This window comes from Uloborus diversus, chromosome 8, assembly GCF_026930045.1.
Source record: "Uloborus diversus isolate 005 chromosome 8, Udiv.v.3.1, whole genome shotgun sequence".
Lineage (NCBI taxonomy): Eukaryota > Metazoa > Arthropoda > Arachnida > Araneae > Uloboridae > Uloborus > Uloborus diversus.
In genome coordinates this window covers 103,470,883-103,494,981 of record NC_072738.1, presented here as the reverse complement: position 1 = coordinate 103,494,981, position 24,099 = coordinate 103,470,883, and the positions used below count along the sequence as shown (strand labels likewise).

The window sequence follows — 24,099 nt, the reverse complement described above, 5'->3', positions numbered from 1 at the left end:
GTCACTTTTTGGCAGGATTTTTGATTCATTACTAACTAATATTATCATTCAAATATTCACTTGCCTCTAATTTTAATTTCAATCTTGTAGTCTAATGTTCAGGAGGCTATATTAAATTTGAACTATTCATCCATTTCCTTGTTTAGACCACTATACTGTTTACTTTATAAGTGAATACCTAAATGTTTCTATAATGCACATTTATTACACAAGACAACAGTTACACATCTACCCTCACCACATGTAATTCCAGTCTCCCGTTAGTAACAACACACATCGTTATCAGGAACATCTGTTGCTCTCAATGCACTGTTATCTCTTTGGGTTTTTCATTTCCAACAACCAAGTATAAATCCTGATGATACATTAAGTACAAAAATCTTGAGGTTTACGAAGAACGCAATTAAAACATCCTTGCTGGTGGAAAAATAGGGTGTTTAATTTTGACTTTCATTTTAAAATGAGAAACCTGTTAAAATTTTCGAATTTTGATTGTTTTTACTTTCTTCTATATCTAATATATAGAAGAAAGTATTGGATTCGTGCAAATTTTCGAATTTCGAATTTTGACAGATTCGAAAGTTTTGAGGTGTACTGAGTCCATTTTGACTATTTTTGGAAAATGTCTGTCTGTGTGTGTGTGTGTGTGTTTGTGTGTCACGTCTGTGTGTGACCAGTTTTTTGTGGCCGCTCTACAGCAAAAACTACCGCATGAAATCGAACGAAACTTGGTACACATGTGTGCCACTATGTGAACTTGTGCCCATTGGTTTTTGGCGCGAATTCCTCCAAGGGGGGTGGAGCAATGGGACGTTTTTTGAGTTGCGCGTGCTTGCTATTCCTCAGGAAGTAACTGGCGGAATCAAACAAAATTTGGTCCATATGTTGCCATTAACAGGAACAGGTGCTAATTCAATTTTGGTGTCAATAACTCAAACGGAGGTTGAGCTATAGAACGTTTTTGTCGTCAATTGTGACTGATGTATCTCAAGAAATAATGAACGGAGTGAAAGAAAAATTTATCGGCAAGTAGCCCTTAGTGGGTATAAGAGCTGATTTTATTTTAGTGTCAACAGCTAAAAATGGGGTAGCGCAATCACCCGTTCTTTTTTTCCATTGTGAGTGCCCTATCTCAAGAAGTAATGCTACGTTCTGGTTGAAATTTGGAATATATGAATCCATATGTAAACAGGCTTCGGTTCAATTTTGACGCCAATCGCTCTAAGAGGTGTTGATTTTTTTTTTTTTTTTGCGAATAAAAATAGCTTTATTAATGCAACAATAAGAAAGATAATAGATAAATTGTAATAAATTGTCGTCTGCGTATTTCTCCTGATTTTAATTGTATGGAAATGATTGGAAATATTATCTCAATGATTTAAAATTTTTAACTGTTGCCATCTTATGTTTGTTAACAAATAAAATATTTGTAATTAATTCAAGCAAGGCTTTTAAATTAACTTTCAGTTTTCGCTCTTTGCTTTGTTATTGCAATAATTCAGACATTGGGATGGTCGTCAAGTTTTTGCATGTGTAATTTTGTTTTTGTTGGGAATATTGCTTCCTCATCAAGCATGGGGAGGGATCAGAAAAAAAATATATAGAAGAAAGTTTCTTGATGGCCACAACATACTAGTTTATTGTTTAATGTTTGTTTGTGCAGCCTAGAGACAATGGCTAAAAATATTATTTTGTATTTTTAATTAAAATTTTTATCACTGTTGTATATAATCTGATTGGGAGCTAAAACTTCCGTTTTTAACTTTAAGATTTACTTAGCTGATGTGGATTTTGAACAGCGGGTGTCCTTATTCAAATGGGGAATGTTGTCCTTTTTCAAAGGGGGATTTTTCAGTGCTGTTTTTCTTTTTTTTTAATCTTGATGTTTTTAAAAATATACTGTTGATGTTATTTTGACATTTTTGTTTTTCTGTTTGTGAGTGTTGGAACTGTTTTCTCTAACCAGATGATAGTTTTTTAAAGCAAAGATTGATGTGAAGAAAAGTTTTTTTTTTTTTTGATTGATAAAGAAGAATATTTTTATTTTCCGAAGGAGAGTTTTGGAGATTGTTTACATTCCAGTTGAATTTTGTAAGTCTGTTGCCTCTATTCTGACTAAAGCTCTTAACAGAACTGTTGATTTGATTTATGAAACATTGCCCTCAATATAATTGTTTTTTAGGGATTGTTGTTCTCATAAAAATGAAGTTTTTATTTCTGACTAAGATTGGTTTAGGAATGAGAATTTTTGGGAGTTCTCCTCATTGGTAACGGGTTTTCGATGAAAATTCATAGATTCTGTTAATGATATTTCTGGACTGTTGTCTTTGTTTTAATGTCAGAATTAAGGCTATATTTCTCCTTGTTTATTCACCCAGTGGCAGAAACGCCGCGACACGGCGAGGATGTCGCGGACAACGGAACCCTATCGCGGACAGTTCTGACCGCGCTAAAAAAATAATTGTCGCTAAAAAAAAAATGTCTGCAGTGAGGAAAAATAAAAATAAAAAAAGCTGTCTGCAACTGTTGGACATAATGAACTGCTGAAGCAGGGAGAGAATGATCACACACGTGATTATTCTTCTTATTCGCCTGCATGCTGCACTTATAAACCAAAACAAAACGATCTTTTTCAAATTGTTTACTGAAATAGCAAATCTGAAATCAAAATAACGCATATTTCTGTGTACAAAAAAAAAAATAGATACATAACTAACATAGTGAATAATTTTGCTTGTTTGTTTTTATCATATCGTTAGCAGTGTTGTTATAAAGTTCTCTAAAAACGCAGTGTAATAACTTTTTCTTCCCGCTAATGACTTTAAAAAAAAGGAAAATTATCATCGCTAATGACTTTAAAAAAAAAAAAAAGAAAACTATCATCGCATTGAAAATGTGATCGCTTTAAATATGGTCTTTAAAATTATCGCCATTTAGTGTCTGGTGTTAAACCTTTACGCATCCTTTTTTTTTTTTTTTTTTTTTTCAAGGCTCCGAATTTTCGGTGAATATGTCAGTGATACAGGGTCCATTATGAAAGTAATGAGCATAATGTTATTGTGGCATGACCATAGATGGCAGCACGGTAAAACCGGCTGGGAAATGTGGTGCGGGATATGCCCTTTCAATGCATCCAGTCGTCAGTTGCTTTCGAGCCTTGTGAGCGGAGATAAGTGCCTACGCTTGAAGTATATTTTCAACTTTTGTAACATAACGCAATGGAGCGTTCGCTTGAACAATGATACGCCATAAAGTTTTGCGTGAGGTTTGGAAAAAATGCAACCGAAACATTCCAGATGCTGCAAGAAGCCTTCAAGGACGATTGCATTTCAAGATCACAGTCTGGGAAGTGGCACAAGGCATTCAAAGAGAGCCAGGAGGAGGTCGCCGACGAACCCCGTTATGGATGCCCCCCCCCCCCCCCCCCCCCCCCCCGGGTGACCCCTCACCACCTTACAGTCCCTACTTAGCTTCATGTGACTTCTTTTTGTTTCTGCGACTCGAGAGAGAGAGAAGAAAGGAAAACATTGGGGAACCTTGGGAAACATCCAACAACATGTTACATCGTTCCTGAGAGGCATTCCCTTGGAAGAGTTTCAGGGTGCCTTTCAGGCGTAGCAAACACGTCTCCGCAAGTGTATTGATGCAGGAGGAATGTATTTTGAAGAATATTGAACATTTGTACAAATTACGATCAATAAATACATTTTGCCAGTACATGCTCATTACTTTCATAATGGACCCTCTATTAATAAAATTCAATATGCACCCCTGTTAAATGGTAATTCTAAAATTATTTTATTTTAATAAACTTTTTTACTTACTTTTTTTATACCTTTATTGCTTCCATTTTGAAAAATGCAATCTGATTGCATCCGATATGAGAATCGAAATTTCACTCTTTTTTTTTCAACCTAACTTTGCTTCTTATGGAGGCAAATAAATGAAAAGTCCATTAAAACCATCGTTTCAAGATTTTAAAACGAAATTCTGTTTTTGTTTGAGTCATAAATTTAAATGCTGAATAGATGGTTTAATTTTGGTTTTTCTGCAACTGTGTCTATAGATATTAATGAACTGTTTATCATAGGCTTCTAAAATGCAATTCTAAAACAATTTTTAAGAAATTAATTCTTTTATGAGCCATTTTTTTTTTTACTTTCAAAAAAATGAATTGATTTTTCACAAATAAAATGGACCCTGTGAAAAATCCTGGACAGAGCCCTGTTCAATAGCCAATGCAAATTTGCAAATGTCAGGTGCCCACCAAGGACAGAGGGGTGAGGGGTCATCAGATTGCACCATTGAAACTTTTAGGAGGTAATTTGAGAAAGATTTTGGTCTCAGTTTTTTGGAGTGAGGGGAGGTCTCTTGCTTGAGAGGGGAGTGCTTCAAAGAATTTAGGGAAGTGAACCATCGTCTTTGGGGGAAGGGGGGGGTCCTGCCTTATTTCAAAAATAATTATTTAAAAAGAGACTCGTTTATTTTTTTTATTTTATTTAAACCACGCCCGAAATGTTGCAGACAGATTATGAAGTTCTAAAAGCTTGTCGCAGACGGGGGCATTCAGTGGGGTGGGTTTATTCAGGTGAAAATTTTATTCATGCGTCACGCAACCTTAGTTTTATTCTCCGTCAAGGAATGGTAACAATTTTTTTTTTTCGTTTCCCGGCCGCCGAGCATTTTCAAGCGATCGATCGCGATCTCGTTCTTCCCGTGAAGATTTCGCTGACTCATGTGTTCTTTCTAAGGTGAAAAGAAGAAAAGTGGGGATGGAAAAAAGCCCAAGAATGACATAGAAAGCGTCAGCCTTTATGCATTTCGAAATCCAATTGCTTCTGCTTCCATTACACTCGCTCGTTTTCGCCTACTATGCCATCCTATCACTTAAACCTTTATAACTTTTTTGTGGACTATTATTTTCAAAACTTCTTGTATGTACAGTGAAACTTCGGTAAGTTGAACTTTGACGAGTCAAAAACTTCGATTAGCCGAAGTGAATATTTATTTCTGTCTAACTGAATGGAGAACTAATGTTATTTATTTTTGATAAGACAAATTTCATTGAGTCGAAATATTCGATGAGTCGAATTTTATTTCTTCTGTCGTCAAAGTTTCCTCGTTAACGTAATTCTATAAGTTGAAATCTTTTTTTTTTCTTCTTCCGAAAAAGTGATCAAAAAGAAAGAAATCTGCGCCACTGCGTTGCATCAAAAGGCATCTAAACAAAGTGGATCAAATAAATCTCTGAATTCGATTATTAGCAAATAATTTGACTTTTTTTTTTTCGAACAATTGTTTGCTTCATTTCCTTCCATAGAAAAGAAAAATCTGCTCATGGAGAGGGTTGCGTATATTTGGGATTATGGAATATTTCCACTTTTAGTGAAAACGGGAAAGGGAGGGTTATGAACTATTTTTGGAATTTTGCGGTATTCTACAAAGCAGCTGGTCTTTCCGAGATTGACTTTTTTCTTTGGTTCTTATAATAAGCTAATGTTTGTTGTGCCGTTTTATTGATTCCCGAATGTTTGAAATTGAACTTTAAAATAGACTAATGGAATAATTAAAATTTTAAGCTACCAAAAAAAGTTGAATTTATTGGATTGTGGCTTAGCGAAGAAGAGGGAAATTTCATTAAAGTTTGATGCGTCTCTAAGTTTTCAACAATTTTAAAAAATTTAAAAAAAGTTTTGATTAGCGGTGCTTTCTCTTTGATGCTTTTAAAAGTATCCAAGGACTATTTAACAGAAGAAAAAATTCCTGCTAAAAGCAATGTTTGATAACGGAATTTATTATTTTTTTTACATGCTTTTTTCCTTGGTAAGTAAAAAGTTATAAATTAAAGTAAATAAAGTTATAAATTTTTTTTTCCAACCTATTCAAACGCATCATATTATACATTCATAACATCTTATTATACATTGACTAAGTCAAGCGTATATTGTCGCCGCAAAACAACAGTAAAAACCTCTGATCCCAAAAAAAAAACAGTAAAATATCATACTGGTGCTTTGAGGCAACGATATATTATCTTTGATACATTATCATTTCACTTTTTTGCTCGTATTATAAATTTAATGGTCGTCAGTGGTGGTGTTTTATATTGTTCTACAGTTTTGTTTTCGAATTCAATAAGATAAACTTTTCGATAACTTGAATTTTTTTCTCATTCCCTGCAACTTCGACTTATCGAAGTTTCACTGTGTTTTATTTTTTGCTGAAAACTTGTACACTCATTGTTTTGCCATTCCCATTTCACAATCGCCCAAACACCCCCTCACCTCCTTTCTGCCCGGACCTTTCCATCAGGACTCTTGTTGAGGCACACTTTCTTCCTTGAGTAGAAAGAAGTAAGGAATTTTTTGCTGTTGGTGAAGAGTGAAATAGGATTGGAGGGGGAAATGCTGGAGAGTGATGGTGGGTGCAATCGTTAGATGTAGCTTTTGAAATCCGATTGCATCCGCTTCTGTAACACTCTCATTTTCATCTGCTATGCCATTCTACTGCTTAGACATTAATACCTTTTTGTAGACTAATATTTTCAACCCTTCTTATACTTTATTTTATTTTTTTATGCAGACTGCCACGCCCATTTAAAAATGTTTATCCTGTTCCGTGGAGTTAATTTAAGCCAACATCATTCTTCAAATCTAATTTTAATGCTTATCAGGCTTACCAAAGATATAGCTCTTGAAGATCTTAATAAATTCAAATTTATTTTAATTATACTGTGCTATTTTATTATGACAGACATGTAAATATAGGAAGTTAAAGATGTTTATTTTTTCAAATCATGACATAGTATTTAAATCTTTTTTATCTATTTAAAAATAATCATTTTTATGCTAGTGCTTAAAATGACCATCAAAGCTCAAAAAGTTTTAGATGGGGTTTAGTTTTTGTATGATTTTTATAGAACATACCCAGCTGCTCCACAAAATTTCAAAATCCTCCTCTAATTATTTCTCCAAGATTAACCACACTAATAACGTCATTTTGTAATAATGGTGTCCAATGATTCAGCTTGTATTAAGTGTTTAATTATATGAAATTTTTATAGCATTAGATGTCGCATAAAGTTTTAATTTCACCTGATTTGTGGGCTATGGGAAATTGAAAGTGGTAAATGGAATTGCTATTATCTGTTACAATCTTAAATAAATGCAAACTTATTTTATTTATTCATTTGTTAGCATTTCTACTAGTAAAAAAAAAAAAAAAAAAACACACACACACACACATTTATCTAATAATATTTAAAAGACAGTATAGTATCAATATAATTTCGCATATAATGTAATATATATATTCAAATTTTAAGTCTCACAATTTTACCTCTTTTTTGACTTTGGGCTCTTTTTATCCCTGATTTTAAAGGCAGTGATGATTTTGTTTAGAACTGTTATTCTTATTATTTTAGGAACTGACATTCTTATTCAGCAGGCCATTTTTAGGGACTAATATCCTTATTGTTATGAGGTTTTTTGGGAATTGTTGTCATTTATGCAAAAAGAAATTTTACTCTACATTTCTCCTCATTTATTCACGCCTGAGTGTTGAACATGTGTCACTTTACTATGTTCGAGGATGTCCGTGCAGCGCCAGATAGCAAAACTAGTTCTTAAATAAAACTCAAAACAAAAAACTCGTATGGTCTGAAATTTATCAATTATTAACAAAAAAGCGTGGACTTACACTAAACACATCAAAGCAATGAGAAGTGAGAAAATCCTTGCAGGTAATCAGTTTTCCCTATTGCCCCTCTTTTTTAGAGTGAACATTTCCGGCGTGCTATTGGTTCAATGTGTCCACATGATTCCATGAGAAAAAAAAGCATATCTCCTTAAAAGACATAAGAAAATTTAATTGCCCTTGCAACTTTTTTTTTTTTTTTTTTTTTGGCACAATGAAGAAGTGACACTACATATAGATTCTAAGTAGCCTTTCTAACCCACCTAGTGCAAAATACGTACGCATTGCACTTAAATGTAGTCAAGTGTTGTAGCATTTTAATGTGAAATGGGATGCGTTTTAATCAAAAACAAACAAAATATTTGACATTTCTGTTAAGCTTTTACTAACAGTTTTATTTGTTGAAATTTTCAGGCCCTTGGTCTAGGTGCTTCTTCAACCGTCTCACCAGTTGTCACTACTGCTCCCTCAGAAGCTGCTTTAAGTCCTGTTATACCTCCTCCTGGGCTTGCTATACCTTCAATTGGCACTCCTGGACTTGTTGCACCAACAATTTTGCCTACACCTGTTTTAGCTGCCAATGCACCTGGAATTATAACAGGTTATTATTATTTTTTTAAACTACATTTTTTCCACTACAGGAAATTAAAAGGTTCTCTTATTGTCTTATTTTCATTTAGCTTTTATATTCTTCACGGTTTAATTGTGTACTTCAGTTGTAATCTAATCATCTACCCTATGCTGTAGTTCAGCGGTGCCCAACCTATGGCCCACCGGCCACACTTGGACCAGTTTTGTTCACCGTTACTAATATAAAACAGGTTGTGGAATGTTGCAAAACTGTTCTCGACGGCCCTACCAAGTCTCGGTAAAATCTCTACTCTTCAAAACCTCTGAACTTCCATATTCTTTGCTACTGTGGTTTCCCCAGATACAATCAATTAGTCCCAATGTTACAAATTTGGAGCCAATTGTTTTGAAAATGGGTTTTTCAAAAGAGATACTACAAATTTTGTACAAGTTATGATGAAAGTAATTCTTAGTTATTATATTTTCTTCCCTTTTCCATGTTTTCTCATGCAATGTAGGAAAATAAATTGACGTAATTAAGTTTTATATGGGTTCTGGCCCTTAAGACTCATCTCAATCTGAAGTGCAGCCTGCTGTAGAAAAAGATTAGGCACCACTGCTGTAGTTGGAAAAAAATATTTAAAATATTTGGGGAAACTCATCTTGAGTTTGGGGGGAGGGGAATAAATCCAGTTTTGCTCAACACTGTTGAGATTCAAATCACTCTTTTGATTTCAACTCTTATCAAATTATCCAAAAATGCCCCAATTTGTCAGATCTTGACTTTTGATAAAAATAGGTTTTGTTTTTCTACTTTATGTTAATTGTCTCCCCCCCCCCCCCCTTAGGTTTTTTGTTTGTACATTTCTTCTTTTTCTTTGCTTTCTTTTTTGTTTTGTGATCAACTAATTCCAATATCAGTAAATGTATTGCTGATTTATTCAGAGTTTCATTTATTGGACAATTTGCATTGTTTATAGGATTTCTTGGAAATTTATTAACAGGTTTTTCTGATGGAATTACGTAATAAATTTTGGCTCTGGGTGTCATTTTGTCTTGTTTGTTTTGTTAATTTCCATTTTTTTGCTATTCATACTGTCTTCTGTTCCACAGTGTTGCTTTCCTCTTTGCATTGAAAAAAGTGTTCCTTGTAACACTGAAAAATGTGTTTACAGTAATTTTCAATTTTTGTGCATTGAAACATTGGTAATTCATTCATTTAATAAAGCTTTTTATTTATTTATTTATTTATTTTTTAATCTTTAAAAAAAAAAGCCATTCTTCATTCCATTCTCTAGACTGCATCTGGGAGGAAAATTAACCAAGGGCATGGAATAAAGTAAATTTCAGTTAAATAGATAATTTTCCGTTTTTTTAATAACCTTTTTAACCAATTTTTAAGCTTTGAAGTATGCACCCAGACCTAAATAGCTGCTGCCATGGCTCTGCTCTACCCAGGATTAATTTCAACACTGTAGTTTCACTTAACACCCCACTTAATATGCAAATATTCTCTCTCTCAAAGCTTGTCTGATGTTTTTGAAACAATCTTGCTCCACTTGTACTATGTAAAAAACTTTATTTGTGGAAATTTATTTAATACTTTTAGGTTTTAATGATTATATCAGGGAGGATTCCCACCGTTTTAGAAAATTTTGTCATAAATGATCAAAACTGTCGTCTTTGCAGAATATCTTTTGTATAAAATTTGCTGTAAATGATTCCCTGATTTGATAATGGTTCCTGTCATTAAATGTTCTGATTTTATGGACTTAATTTTTAGGTGTTACTCCTGTACGGCCTCCATTAGTTATTCCTCCACCGGGCATTGTCACATTACCCATTCTGCCTCCATCCATTACTGCTGTTGCAACTGCTGTGAAAACTGAGCTGTCTAGCTCTCCAATTATTGCAATTCCACCCCCAACTATTGCTGAAGTGATACCTCCTCCTGTGACATTACCTGTCGCTGCAGCTGTCCCACCAGTTATTCCAATTACAGAATCTGGTGCCAATGAAGCCCAAAAGCAAAAGTTAGAAGAATTAGAAAAAAAACTTGCGGAAGAACAAGAACCACAAACGCTGCAGCAGCAGGAAAATATGATGATTAAAGGAACGAATGCCAGGCATATTTTGATGCAAAAGCTAATGAGGCGAACAGAGGTAATTTCATGTTCAAATGTTAAATGTATTCATTGTCTTCACACTTCTACCTTTGATTGTTGAATATTTTTTTCTGAGAAAGTATTTGCTACTGTGTTTAACATTTTACCATACCCAAAACTTGCATATTGCACGCATAAAACTTTACATTTACATTAAGAAATTATAATGTTCGTATCATCACAAGTTTTTTGCTTAACTATTGCATAAATACTCTCTTCTCCCCTTTTATGTAAAGAGTGCAGTGATGAGAAAAATGGCTATGGTGCCGAAATAAACTCTTACAAAGACCATTTTGAAATCAGTTCTACAGTAAAAGCATGGTCAGATTATGCAAGAGATGTTAATATCAAATAAAATCTAAAAACTATAAGAAGCCAAATTTATTTAAAAAAAAAAAAATTAAAATACAAGAAACTTGCCCTAGAAAGTATTTAAAGGCTTATAATTTGAAGATAAAACGGTTTTTATATGCTGCAAAGAAACAAGTAGGGCTCGACCGATGGCATTTTTTGGCCGATGGGCCGATGCCGATTGTTGGCCGATTGTTCAAAGATGGCCGATGGCCGATTGTTTTCCTCCAAATGGCCGATGGCCGATGCTGTTGGCCGATGGCAAAAAAAAAAAAACACAAATAAATTGATAAAATTGTCAGAGATTTAAAGGATGATTGATTCATTTCACTTTACTTCCTTTCTACGAATAAGAAATTGCAATCACAAAAAAAAAAATCAGATTTTCACCTCAATTTTTATTTTACGATCACCCAATTTAAACTTCACAAGTTTTTTCGGCACATCTGTACATGCATATGTACCTAAGAACATGTAGATGACCGAAATATCCATTTTGAACGTTTCCTCAGTTAATTATCGCAAATTCTCTTGTGATGTCTTCATGCGCGTAAACTTACGTCACTCAAAAACGTTATAAAAAAGTAAGTTGAAAACTCATACGTACGTAGTATGATCTAAAGGTTGGAGGGTAAGTTGTATAAAACCTTACCCTGAATAGTTCACATTACCGAAGCAAATCTATCTACAAAATAGTCACCTTGAACGACTATGCACTTCTGCCAATGTTCGTATAGCTTTTAGAAGCGCTCCTGGAAGACATTTTCGCAACCTCCTGTAAGGCCTCTTGCGCTGCTGCTTTAACTTCATCGTAGGGAAGAAGGCGACTTTCATGTTGAGGATGCACGGTTCGATTGGTCAATTCTCTGATATGACAAACAAATAACATAATGTTTCGTCGAACTTAGCTCCGTGTGACTTACCTGTTCCCAGCAAAAAAACATTTGCATGGACGATGCTTTCCTCCGTCAGGAGAAGATAAAGCTGCATCATAGAAGGTAGCAAAAAATGGCTTTCAGAAGTGTTTCCAAAAGTTATATTAACACTGGCAGAAGTACATAGTCCCTCAAGGTAAACTTTTGAAGGTGGATGTGCTTCTGTAATGTGAACTATTCTGGGTAAGGTTTTATACAGCTTGTCCCGAACTTTTGGATCGTACTACGTACAATCTATATAGGGTGTAGTTATGCTTCTCCTTTTTTGACTGCTGTACAATAAAAGATAAAGAACAACAGCCAAAAAAAAAAGAAAGAAAGAAAAAAGGAAGAAAAACAAAAAGACTGTTTAATAAACAATTGATTTTTTTTTAATTGAACATATAACTAAGATTTCAGTAATATTGTAATGATGTATGGATTTAAGTTCACTAAACATAGTTAAAAAACATTAAATTATGTTGTTAAATCATTCAAAAAAAATTAAGAATAAAACTATGAAACCGTCAACAAATTACGCAATTAAATTGGAAAGATTGCACGTAGACATTTTTTAGTCATCAAATTAAAAAAAAAGATAACAGATAAATTACAATACTAAATCATAAAAGAAATATTTTTTTCTTATTTAAAATTTATGAATAGAAAATTTTGCATTTTTCAAAAAACTAAAACAGTGACATAAATTTTGCTGGAAAAAAAAATTGCCATGAAAAGAGCGAGGTTCTTAAAACGCAGCTATAAACAAAATCAATATTTACACAAAGTTAATAACTGAATACATATGACTACTTGATCTGATGTTTGCATACATAATATTGAACAATTAGATTGTTTAATTTTTTATGAAGCTTTACAAACAAGTTCAAATTAAATTGTTCAATTTAACAGTAATTTTCTGAAATTTAAAAAAATTGCATAATAGAAAATCCTTGAAACTTTTCTATAAAAAACGAAAATAACTTATTCATTGATTTTATATAAATACATAAAAATAGTTACTTACAACAGAAAAAAAAATCGATCGCTATTAATGATACAAAAAAGATGGCGCATTACGAAATGGAGGGGGGGGGGTCACACTCTGATTTTGCAGTAACTCACACTTCGGCTCCAACCTCGGCCTAATATTTGTAGTACAGAACCCCTAAAACCATCACCTCGGAAGAGTTTCTGAATCTATTTCAGCACTTCCGAAGAAAAAATTCAAAAGTCCCTTTGATTTCCGAATTGTGTCACCATTCAAAACGTCTTTCTTTAGTCAATTTCTTAAATTAATGCTCTAAATTCTTTCTAAACAATAGATAAAGTTTGAAAAAAAAAAAATCTCTAATTTTATGAATGGTGTTAGTTTTAAATAACTCAGGAGTATAACTAGAGTTTGATTTCAGAAATTGAGGGAGTGGGAGGAGGGGCGCACAAGTGTTCTCGGAAATTCAAAATAGTCGTAAAAAATAGAGTTCAAAATAATCATAAACATTGAGCAAAAAAACCCTTCCGAAACTTGCACCCGAGTTTGTATTGACTTGCAGTGGTGGATTCAAAATACAGAGTGTTTTAAAATGAATAGCGGGGTTTTTCCATCTCATATTTGTTTCCATGGTCTCCAATTCGGCAATATATCACCAAATGACCGTCAGTCTGAGACGCTATCTTAGTTTTGCATTGAAATAAGTAATTAATAGCCACAAAAAATGAGTAAACAGGCTTTTCAGAACACCCGATCGAAAACAAAAAGGGAAGTGCACAACTGGAACGTACGCACACCCCACACGCGAAAACTTATCCTTCTACAGTTTACCATTTTGGAGTTATGACTTAGGAGAGATACTACGTACATCCAGCAGCAAGAAACAACGCAATAATTAACTTGTTTGGTACCTGAATGCAGTATTAAAAACTCTTTCAGGGGTGACTCAAATAAAAATTCATACTGAAATTTAGTAAACAATTTTATATGAAAACAACCTTTACTTTGTATTAAAAGGTAAAACATCAAAGGTCTTTTTTTTTCAAAAACATCGACCAATTCCATCGGCTTTTCGAAGTTTTTAAGGCCGATGGGCCGATGTTTCTTGCAATTTAGCATCGGCCGCCGATGCCGATGGCTAAATTGTTGAACCATTGGCGCCGATGCATCGGCCAGGCCGATGCATCGGTCGAGTCCTAGAAACAAGCCGATGGTCGAAAGAAACCCTTACGGCTTATGTAAAGAAACAATAAGATGGGGGGGGGGGGATTCCTTAGCGGCCTTTTGGTTTACTCTCAGGTTAAAAAAAAAGGATCCTACACAATAATTCTATGATGCAGGTACATTTTGGGGAAATTTTGGGCAAAAATGTTTTGCTTTGAAAAATTTTCTTCGCCCCTGTGTTGTATGCATTTATTTTTACAAATGTAAAGCACAGAATTTTTCTACATATTAATACTGTTTAATTTCAGTCGACTGTGATTGTTTTGAGAAATATGGTTGGCGTTGAAGATTTAGATGATGATTTAGAATCTGAAGTTACTGATGAGTGTGGTAGATATGGCATAGTCAACAGAGTCATTATATATCAAGAGAGACAGTCAGAAGACGATGATGCTGAGATCATAGTTAAAATATTTGTTGAATTCAGTGCCCCGTTTGGTAAGTTCCTTTTTTCTATTTCCTTTTATACTGTTATTATTACTGTCACCTCTTTTATGCCTCTCTTCAACCTTTATATTTAAAAATGAATGTTTGTCTGTATGTCATCCATGAACTCAAAAACTACCTGGCAGATTTGGCTGAAACTTTCACCGTTTGTTATTTTTGGTACTGGGAATATTTATAGACCAGTTCAATCCGATCGATAGTTTCTTTTTTATTCCAATTTAAGTCACAATCCATTGGATAAATACGAATAAAATTATCGGCTGCAGAAATTAATTCGCGTGAAAGATCTCATTGATAAGAAGTTAGCTGTTGCCATTTTTCTTGAGTTTGAACAAATAAATTCTTTCTTTATTGTTTTATGGCTTTTCATGCAACGGGGGGATTTAAAACTTTTTCTATTTGATTATCAATGAGATCTTTCACGCGAATTAATTTCTGCAGCCGATAATTTTATTCGTATTTATCCAATGGATTGTGACTTAAATTGGAATAAAAAAGAAACTATCGATCGGATTTTTTTCGAACTGGTCTATAAATATTCCCAGTACCTTGCAAACTGCGTGAGTACAAAATTTGAGTATAGTCACGGCTTCACTTGATACCTGGACCGATGATTATGAAAATTGCTATACAGTAAAACCTGTAAAGTTGACCACCTTTGTAAGTTGACCGCTTTTGTCAGGAACGGAATTAGTCCTATCTTATATAATGAAGGAAAACCTCTGTAACTTGACCACCTCTCTATCTTGACCACCTGTCTATCTTGACCACTAATATACACCAGCTTTGATTTGGAGTATTGCAAAAAACCCTTTGTAAGTTGACCCCTTGTCAAAAGCATTAGATTGTACTAAAAGTTTAATCAGTTATGCATGAAATAAGCAACCAGACATTAAAAAAAAAATAATAAATAAATAGCCAAACTTCATTAAGGAGTTATTTCGTTGAAAAGTATATTACCATTGTTACAGATGTACAAGAAAAAATCAAATGAAGAATTTAAGGCACTTTTGACTCGTTATGAATTTTTAGGAATTGTTAATGTCAATTAAGTAGTTTTTCATGAGCAATCAGACTTTTTTTTTCTTTGATCGATTTACAGAGATTTTAAATTTGTATGATAATTTACGCATTATATTTATTCATTTAATTTATTATTCTGGTAAATAATCTCTAAAAATATTTAAAAGCATTTTTACTTATTGTTTTAAAGTAATGTTAAACAATGAAAGTGAGTCTAAAAGTATTCCAATTAGTTGGAAAAATGAATGCATGGGGCAAGAAATGACAAAAAAAAATGTTTTCGTTACTACCCTCTATAAGTTGACCACCTGTCTAAGTTGACCACCAAAGCACTGCACCGCAAGTGGTCAACTTACACAGGTTTCACTGTATATATATGTATTTTTCTACAGAGAAGGTGCATAATATGCTCATTGAAGCCACTCGCCACCAGGTGGCACTGCAGAGTAGCAACTTCTGCCCCGTTTAACCAATTGTCATGAAAATCAGTGTAATGATGTATTTTTTTGTTGGCGTAGCAATGCGCGTCGGGTACAGCTAGTAATGTTATAAATAAGAATTTCTAGGTGTCACAAAATCAACTAATTAGAATATATTACTATATCATTTATTTTACTCGGGGGGGGGGGGGGGGGGGCTCCATCACCTGGGGTGGCTCAATGCTGCCTTTGGCATTTGATAATTAATGATTTTGATGTTTTTTAACCCTGGATCTACTCAGAGCTTCGAGTCTGGCCCCTAAAGGATTAGAGGGGAAAATTTAAATTTTGTGCACAAACCATGTTTATGTATTTTCCCTATCAAAAATTATTTTTGGAATTTTACTTTTGTTGCAAGTCATTGTAAGTGAGTTAATTTTTTTGTGTTATTGCAGAAGCTTGTAAAGCTCGAGATGCTTTGAATGGACGATTTTTTGGAGGACGAATTGTGAAAGCAGAACTTTACGACCAAACTCTTTATGAAGCTAATGATTTATCAGGATGATCAAAAATATTTCTGTGTACTATGATTGTACAGAATATGAGTTCAATATATTTTTGAGTTTATCATTAATATGTTGACATATATTGGTACAACCATATGAATATTGTATATTCCACTTCATTTGTTGTACATTTTTCTTTGTTATGATTGTTTGGCAAGTGTAAATATGTGATGACTGCTTTTTATAATGTAGGAATCCTGGCATTCAGGATTTTCTCTATGTATGCTGGTAGTTTAACATGAATGAAAAACATTGCAATCGACCACAGTCGTTGAAATTTACGCGTGCAATATATTGGCAAGCAATTGATTACGTTAATTGAGAAGCCTGGTTTCATTAATTTAATTTTTTTTAACTTGCCAAACGTCTTAAAGAATGTAATCATTAACTTTTTCTTCATAGTAATTTCATGACTTTCATATTTTTCATAACAAATCTTAGGTTTACCTCGAATTTATGTTCGAATTAATACAGTAAAATACTACAGTGTAAATGTAGTTAAAAAAATGAGTACAGTGTGTCTTTTTTTTCTTTAATTTTATGCATTATAATCACATTTTAGTGTTTCATTTTTTAAAATGTTAAAAATTTCATACCACTATATTATTGAAAATAATAATTGAAATGTCAGAATCTGCATTTAAGTATTAAGCCGAGTCTTCAAGGCTAATAAAGTTTTAAAAACTCTCCTGCAATTAATCACGTAAATTTGAATCAGCAGTCATTTCTTAAAATTTATGGTCTAAGCATGTGTTTGCCTACTTGTTTAAAAATAATTTTTACATAAATTTTCATTTTACTTTTTTTTTTTTTTGCATAATTTACCAGTGCAAATTTGGGGTATTGTGTAACATAAAGCGTAGAATTTTTTTAATAAACTTCGTAGCTTAAAAATTTTCATTAAATATTTTTCTAAATCATCAATTTACATTGCTTAGATGTTCTTTATCATTACTTTTCAGGATTCTCTATTGGCATCTGATTGTGCTTTCCATAATGCTGAAACCACAGCCATAAAAGCCAGGTATCTCAAATTACGTTAAAAATTGCTTGCTTGCATGCGAATTTTTCATTCACGGCTGTGGTCGATTGTGATGCAGTGGTTTCAGCATATCAAGCACATAGTTCCTACAAAAATTAATGCTCTGCATTTTCAAAAGTAAAAGATTGCTCGAAGTGAATTTTCATATTTTATCATAGAATTAGAAAACATTACATGTTGCAGTCCATGTGTAATGAATTTTGCTGTTGTAAACTTCATCTCTTTTTCTTTATAGATAATGACTTAATGCATTGGAAATAGTTATAAAACATTATAATGATTTTTTTCCTTCATTCCACCATGTGACATTTTTCATGCTCTAAGTTTTGGTTTTGACCAAGTTACAGAACTTCTCCTTGTTTCCTTGAAAAAATTATAGGTATTTTCCTAGTTTTTGCAGTGTCCATGGTGCTCCCCCCTCCCTTTATATATATATATATATATATATATATATATATATATATATATATATATATATAATATAACTTCTACATTGCATTTAAACCATGGTATTTAATTTCTAAGTTTCACCTCAAAAACATGTATTTAAATAATGTTAATGTGTTGACAGGTATGAATTTTTCAAAAAACGAACTATATTTTCAGCGTGCATACATGAATCAAAAGTGGTAGGTTACTATGTGAAACTACTTGCATTTTTTTTTATTTATAACCCCAATGAACTTCATCTCATTCATGCTTAAACCCAAGCTTTTTATTGCATTCCTTTTTCTCTCAAAATTCATATCTCAATTTTAATGTACCCATCGTCACCGGTAATTATTAAACCAAGTTTCATAAACATTGTGAATTGCATCACTGATATTGTGCGACCAGTGTTTAAACAAGCTCAAACGAATGAAATAAAAATGTATAAATCAAACTTGAAAAATAATAAAATTCAAGTACAATAGCAGTAAAAATATTTTGTCCCTTTTTTCTCTATAAATTTAACTAAAAAGTGAAGTTCACAGTTTATGTACATATAATTACATTCAAATGTGTTTTAATAAATTCATGTTCTCATTTTTTTAAAACTAATAAACTGCCTATTGTTCTGTATAAACAAAGTCATAATGCAACAGTCATGAAACTCTTTGGTTCCTTTAATCATTACAAGCAGTAATATAAATTTATTCAAATCTACACAAACAACAATCCACAATATAAAATGTATAAAAACCAACATCAGTTGCTGCTCTGTAAGTACTGTAACTTTCATCTTATAATTCAAATGCTTGATGTAATTAAGTTTTCACTTACTATATGTATAAATGGCTGACTATGTATAATATCAAAATAAACACCTATATATCCAGTTTAAAACTAAAAAACTTTTATACAGTTTCACAGATAAGAAATTAATATCTGTAAGATAAAACTAATTTTATTGTTAGATTCTCGTTTTTAATCTATTTTAAAGAACAGAACTGAAAGTAAGTATTGTGATCCGGCAGTAGAAATTTTTTCCAGCAGTCTGCGACATAGAATAAGAAAGCTAAAAATAGTCTGCAAGATGAACCAATGTTAGATTAATAGAAAAATCTAAATCAGCACCAAGAAATGCTTAAATACACAATTTAAAAACTACAAGTCATTCTGCCTCTGAATTTAATCCCAGAAAATATGGTACAAATCTTCACAATTAAATCTTTTCTTCAAAAAAAATGTTTTTTTTTTTCCCGCCCTCAAGTAAGAAATAGTTAGCATCAAAAATTACGATGCGAGTCGCAGTGCCTTCTGCCTTCGGGATTGTGAGTGAATATTCAGTTTTAAGTTTCAACTTCTAAAAACCTTGAAAAGCCTCAATAAGTGCATTTACTGTTTACCGTTTAAAAATCCTTTTAAAATTTGCCAAGCTTTAGAAAATGTGTAATCACTGAAAACAAGGATCAGAAATAAATTTTCTCTGGATTATAAGTGTTTGGAAGTTACAGTAACAATTATCAATTAGCATAAAAATTTAATACTTGGTTATCTTTAGGTAATCCACAATTCCAAAGATGAATTCGATTTTCAACAATAGTTTTTTTTTCTTTTGTATTGGAGCAATCATTTCATTGCTTTAAACTCATCAGTAGAATATTCATGAAATTTTAACAGGTAACTACCAGTTTGCAAAATCAATCTTGTATATTTGTTCATAAAAAAATAATAAAATATTTTCTACACAATGTTCATTTTTCAATTACGGTGTTTGTTGTTTTTGCTTAAATTTCAATATGACTATAGCTTTTAAAGAAAATTGTTTCAATAAAAGTTCATAAAATATTGCAGAAGTCGGTATTGTTCTCATGCAAGATAATTTTGCGGGAGTGGAAAAAATCATACTAAAAATGGAAAAAACATTTAAATCAAGTTGTATTGAATTCTGTCAATTAATGAATAGTAAAGATTCATAAATAAGACACTTAAATAAATATTTTAGTTACCTATTGCATTGTTAATTATATTACAGTACTACCTTTGTTTGTCCAGATAAAGCAAAACATGCCCTTAAATAAGAAGACTTTTCTTTTATTACTGCATAAAAGGATGATTTGTTACAAAATTACCTAGTATCGTTTCTAGCAAATATTTTACCATTTAAAGTTCAGCTGCAGTCGTGTCGGACTGACACTCCAAGTCACTCCTAGGACCACTTCACGCCAGTGTCTTAAAAGGAAACATTTCAAGGTGGAAAGAGTTTCGCTTATAAACATTATTAGGTATGCAGTCGGACCTTGCTATAAGATCTCTCATCAAAACTTTGAAAGTGGCCTGTATCATTATAACCAAATCAATACTTTTTTACAATGAGCATTAGGGTGGAGTGAAAAAAACGTAATTGAGATATATGTAAAGCCTTTATGCGGGAAAAGTTGCCTCTTACCCAAGCCTATTAATCATAAAAAATTTCAGTTAAATCAAATAATATCTTAAGCTGCCCATTTGACTTTGAATTTTAAGTAGTTAGCCTGATTTTTGACCTAACTGGTAAAAACAGAATGATAAAATATTATTACCTCTCATTTGAAACTTTGAAATGAAACTCTTGATAAATAAATACATAATATTTAGTTTGCTGAATGACCTAGGTAATTGCGAGATCGATTTCAAACCTGCAAACGATCTGCCAGTGCACTTTTTTTGCCTTCAGTGCTATCAGCTGCGTTTTTTGTTCTAGTTGTCTCTCTTTTAAAGTAGTACATTTAGTAAGAATTATTTCAAACTATTAAATTATTACTTCAAATGTAAATGAAGATGTTATTTTTTACATAAATAAGTTTTTATGCAAAAAACTTCTTGTTTTGAAGGAGGGAAAAACATAAGTCAAAGGTTTTGTTCGGCATTGTAAATGACTATTAAACTTCCAAATGTAGCATAGGATGGTGACTCCGATAGATCAGCGTCAATTCTTATCAATACTCCTTAAAAGATGCATGAATTTGGTAAGACCTAATCTTTAGTATGCTGTTCAGCTTTAGTCTCCTTATCTGAAGAAAGATTGGGCTTCTTTCATTGTAAACAGCTCAAAGTGCTTCTAGGCTAGTAAGAAGACTTATATATTTAGATTACGGTGCTAGACATAAAATTCTTGATATGTATCGTCTGGAGCAAAGAAGAGTCGGATGGGACATGATTCAGTTGGTTAAATTTATCAATATGAAACATGTTAATGGGTTAAATTTTTACATAGAAAGCAGGACAAGGGGGTCGTTGTTTTAAGCTATTCAAATCTCAGGCTAATCTGAAAATTAAGACAAATTATTACTTTAGCAGATTTGTAGGCACTAGGAACAGTTTACCGGAAGCGGCTGTAAAGAGTAAGGGGGTAGATAGCTTTAAGAGGACCATTGAGGTCTTCATTGTGGACTCTTACGACCAGCCCAGCTGAGCACAGAGTCTGTTGCTGGTCAACAGCTTTGAAGGGGAAAAATGAATAAACTCAATAACTGTTTAAGAATTCAAGACTCCTACAATAAATTTCAATGCGGACAACTATTTGCTTTAATTGACTGGATTTCAGTTGCACTTATAAAAATTGACACTGATCTCATTTACGACGCTAAAGAAACACCTTGACTTTGACTTCCGACTATGTTTTTTTAAAAAGTTGTTTATATGCAAAAACAGCCATCTATTTACATTTGAAGTTACAACTCAATAGTTTGAAACCATTTGAACTAAATAGAATACTTAAAAACAAAGACAACCAACTAAGAACAAAGGATGCAGTTCATAGCACTACACAAAGAAAGGTTCTGACAGAGCATGTGCGATTTGCGAAGCAATTTTGCAATCACCTAGGTTATTCAACTAACTATATTAAGTACTTATTTATCAAGAGTTTCATTTCAAAGTTTCAAATGAGAGGTAATTATATTGTATCATTCCGTTTTTTCCAGTTTAATGAAAAATCAGTCTAATTACTTAAAATTCTAAGTCAAATGGGCAGCTAAAGATATAATTTGATTTAGCTGAAGTTTTGTGTGATAAAGAGGCTTGGTAAGAGGCAACTTTTTTGCATATAGGCTTTACATCTTTCTCAATTTCGTTTTTTTCCACTCCACCCTAATGAGCATGTATAAAAAATAGCCAAACTCTTTGTTAAGTCTATGTTCTAAATTATCAGTTCATTTGGTTGTAGCTTTTTAGTTAACGTCTTTGCCGTTTATTAAATGTTGAAGGGGAATATGTATATAAATGGTCAAATTATTTGTTAAATCTATGTTCTAAATTATCAGTTTATTAGGTTATAGCTTTTTAGCTAATGTCTGCCGTTTATTAAATGTTGAAGCTTTTGGCAAATCATAAAAATAGGGCCTTTGATAAATTTTTAGGTTTTTGAGGGACTGTGGGAACCCTAGAATAATGTACACAAAACTCCCAATTACCCGCAGATAATCTGCAAAGTAGGTAAAAACAATGCTAGGGTATGCAAATACTTAAAAGGAACAATAACACTAGCATTTAAATGGTAGCAAAATTGACAACAGTACAAAAAATGCATGCAAAAGTTAAAAGATAGCTCATTATTGCAAATGGATTACCTGCATGCGCAATCAAATCGTGGAATCAGACTGATTGCAACAGACCAAGCTAGGTTACACTAAAAACGCGAAGGGTAGGCAAGGAATTTTTTCGAGACTGGTCTGGTCATTCATTTTGTAAATACAGTATAACTTCGATTTAACGATTTCCTCAATTTCATGATACATTTCACTGGTCCGGATTTGGATGTATTGAATGTCCATGCTCCTCGATTTAACGATAACTTTTTCCAGTTCTTTTACAATCGTTAAAAATAGGGGTTATACTGTAGTGTTGTAGATCTAAAAATCAGTCAGTTTGGTAGGTTTAAAAATCAGTAAGTACTGAAGATTTAAAAATCAGTTTCAACTTGTCAGGTTTCAAAGACCTTATAAGGTTTGATATCATTGGAAAGGAGGAGAAGAAAAGCAAAAAGAATGTCTACAAAATTTTGCTCTTGTCAAGTTAAAATGTGGTATTCATCCACATTAGTTTATTCGTTGTAGGATTTTTTTTTTTGAAAGTAAAAGATTGCAGGTAGTTGGGAGTTGACTGAATAGCCAATGACGATGATGACATGTCCATAATGTGCAAAATGGACCTTTATATTGCTCCAGAGCTGATGTAGGAAGCTTCAAATCCTCTGTCTTCTAGGCTGATCATGAAAAGCTTGGCTTGGATTGCTGGGCAGCCAAAGATATACTGAGACACTCATAGTGGACTCGAGTAAAATTTTCGGAAGACTGAAATGTTTGGAAACTATGAAGAAACTTGTGTCCCCCCCCCCCCCACCTTCCCGTAAAAACTCTTCAAATATGCACACAAAAATCAATGAAAAAAAAACATTTTGAAAGTTTTTTAAAATAATTTTTCAGTTTTAGAATGTGTTGTTAGCCCAAACTTTTCAGATCACAAACTTCCCTGCACTGAGGGGACAGTTAAACATTAGGGCACTGAATTTTGTAACTTCTTTGTCTGTCAGTTGAGATTTTCATCCATGATCAGTGTAATATATAGTCGATGGTTTTTAAAAGTGTAAAGATAAATAATTTTACGGATCATATAAATATTAAATAATTAAGCTTCTTAACTCGGGAGAACTCGCATTGGGCCTCTAAGGCCCTGTCATTACAAAACTACCCTGCTAAAAATCACCCCTTCAACAGAAATGAATAAGATTAACAGTAGCTGCATTCGAGGTGACCTACATACTGACCACATGCTTTTCAGGAATGTACATTCCCCCCTTTTCCCCAGAAAATTCCAGTTCGGGCCTCAGAGGCCCGGAGCGAGCGCTCACGCTTTTATTTCAGATTGTGAATGTAAAGGAAGAGGTTGTGAAATGCATCGCTATTTAAGCTGCAAAGATGAAATGAAGAGGTTGCTGACCTTGTTGGTTGATGTTTCAACTGATGAGAACCCCTTAAAGATGATGAAGATCAGTAATGCTTAGAAGAAGATTTAGATTCATATATCATAAAACTTTCTTAAACCTTACTTTTTAAAACATATTTTAGTGACTGTTTATCTATTTATAATTCAGTGTTGAAAACACATTTTTTTTTCTATTTTGCAAACTTAATTTACTGAAATAACCATTCCGGGCCTATGGAGCCCTCCGCGAGCGTTCCTGTGACGAAAAATACCGCGAGTTCTTCCGGGTTAAAAAAGACTTTTAC

General features: G+C 32.9%; 1 protein-coding gene across 2 annotated transcripts in view; it reads left to right on the top strand.

Moving 5' to 3' along the window:
• Nucleotides 1-19,575, top strand: part of LOC129227350 (poly(U)-binding-splicing factor PUF60-like) — a 57,512-nt gene extending 37,937 nt beyond the window's left edge. For both annotated transcript variants that reach the window (XM_054861893.1, XM_054861894.1), the window contains 4 exons: nt 8,110-8,296; nt 10,049-10,428; nt 14,159-14,348; nt 16,255-19,575. In XM_054861893.1, the coding sequence (XP_054717868.1) occupies nt 8,110-8,296; nt 10,049-10,428; nt 14,159-14,348; nt 16,255-16,364 (867 nt within the window). In that variant the 3' untranslated portion in view covers nt 16,365-19,575. The remainder of the gene's footprint in view (nt 1-8,109; nt 8,297-10,048; nt 10,429-14,158; nt 14,349-16,254) is intronic.
• Nucleotides 19,576-24,099: the final 4,524 nt, after the last annotated feature.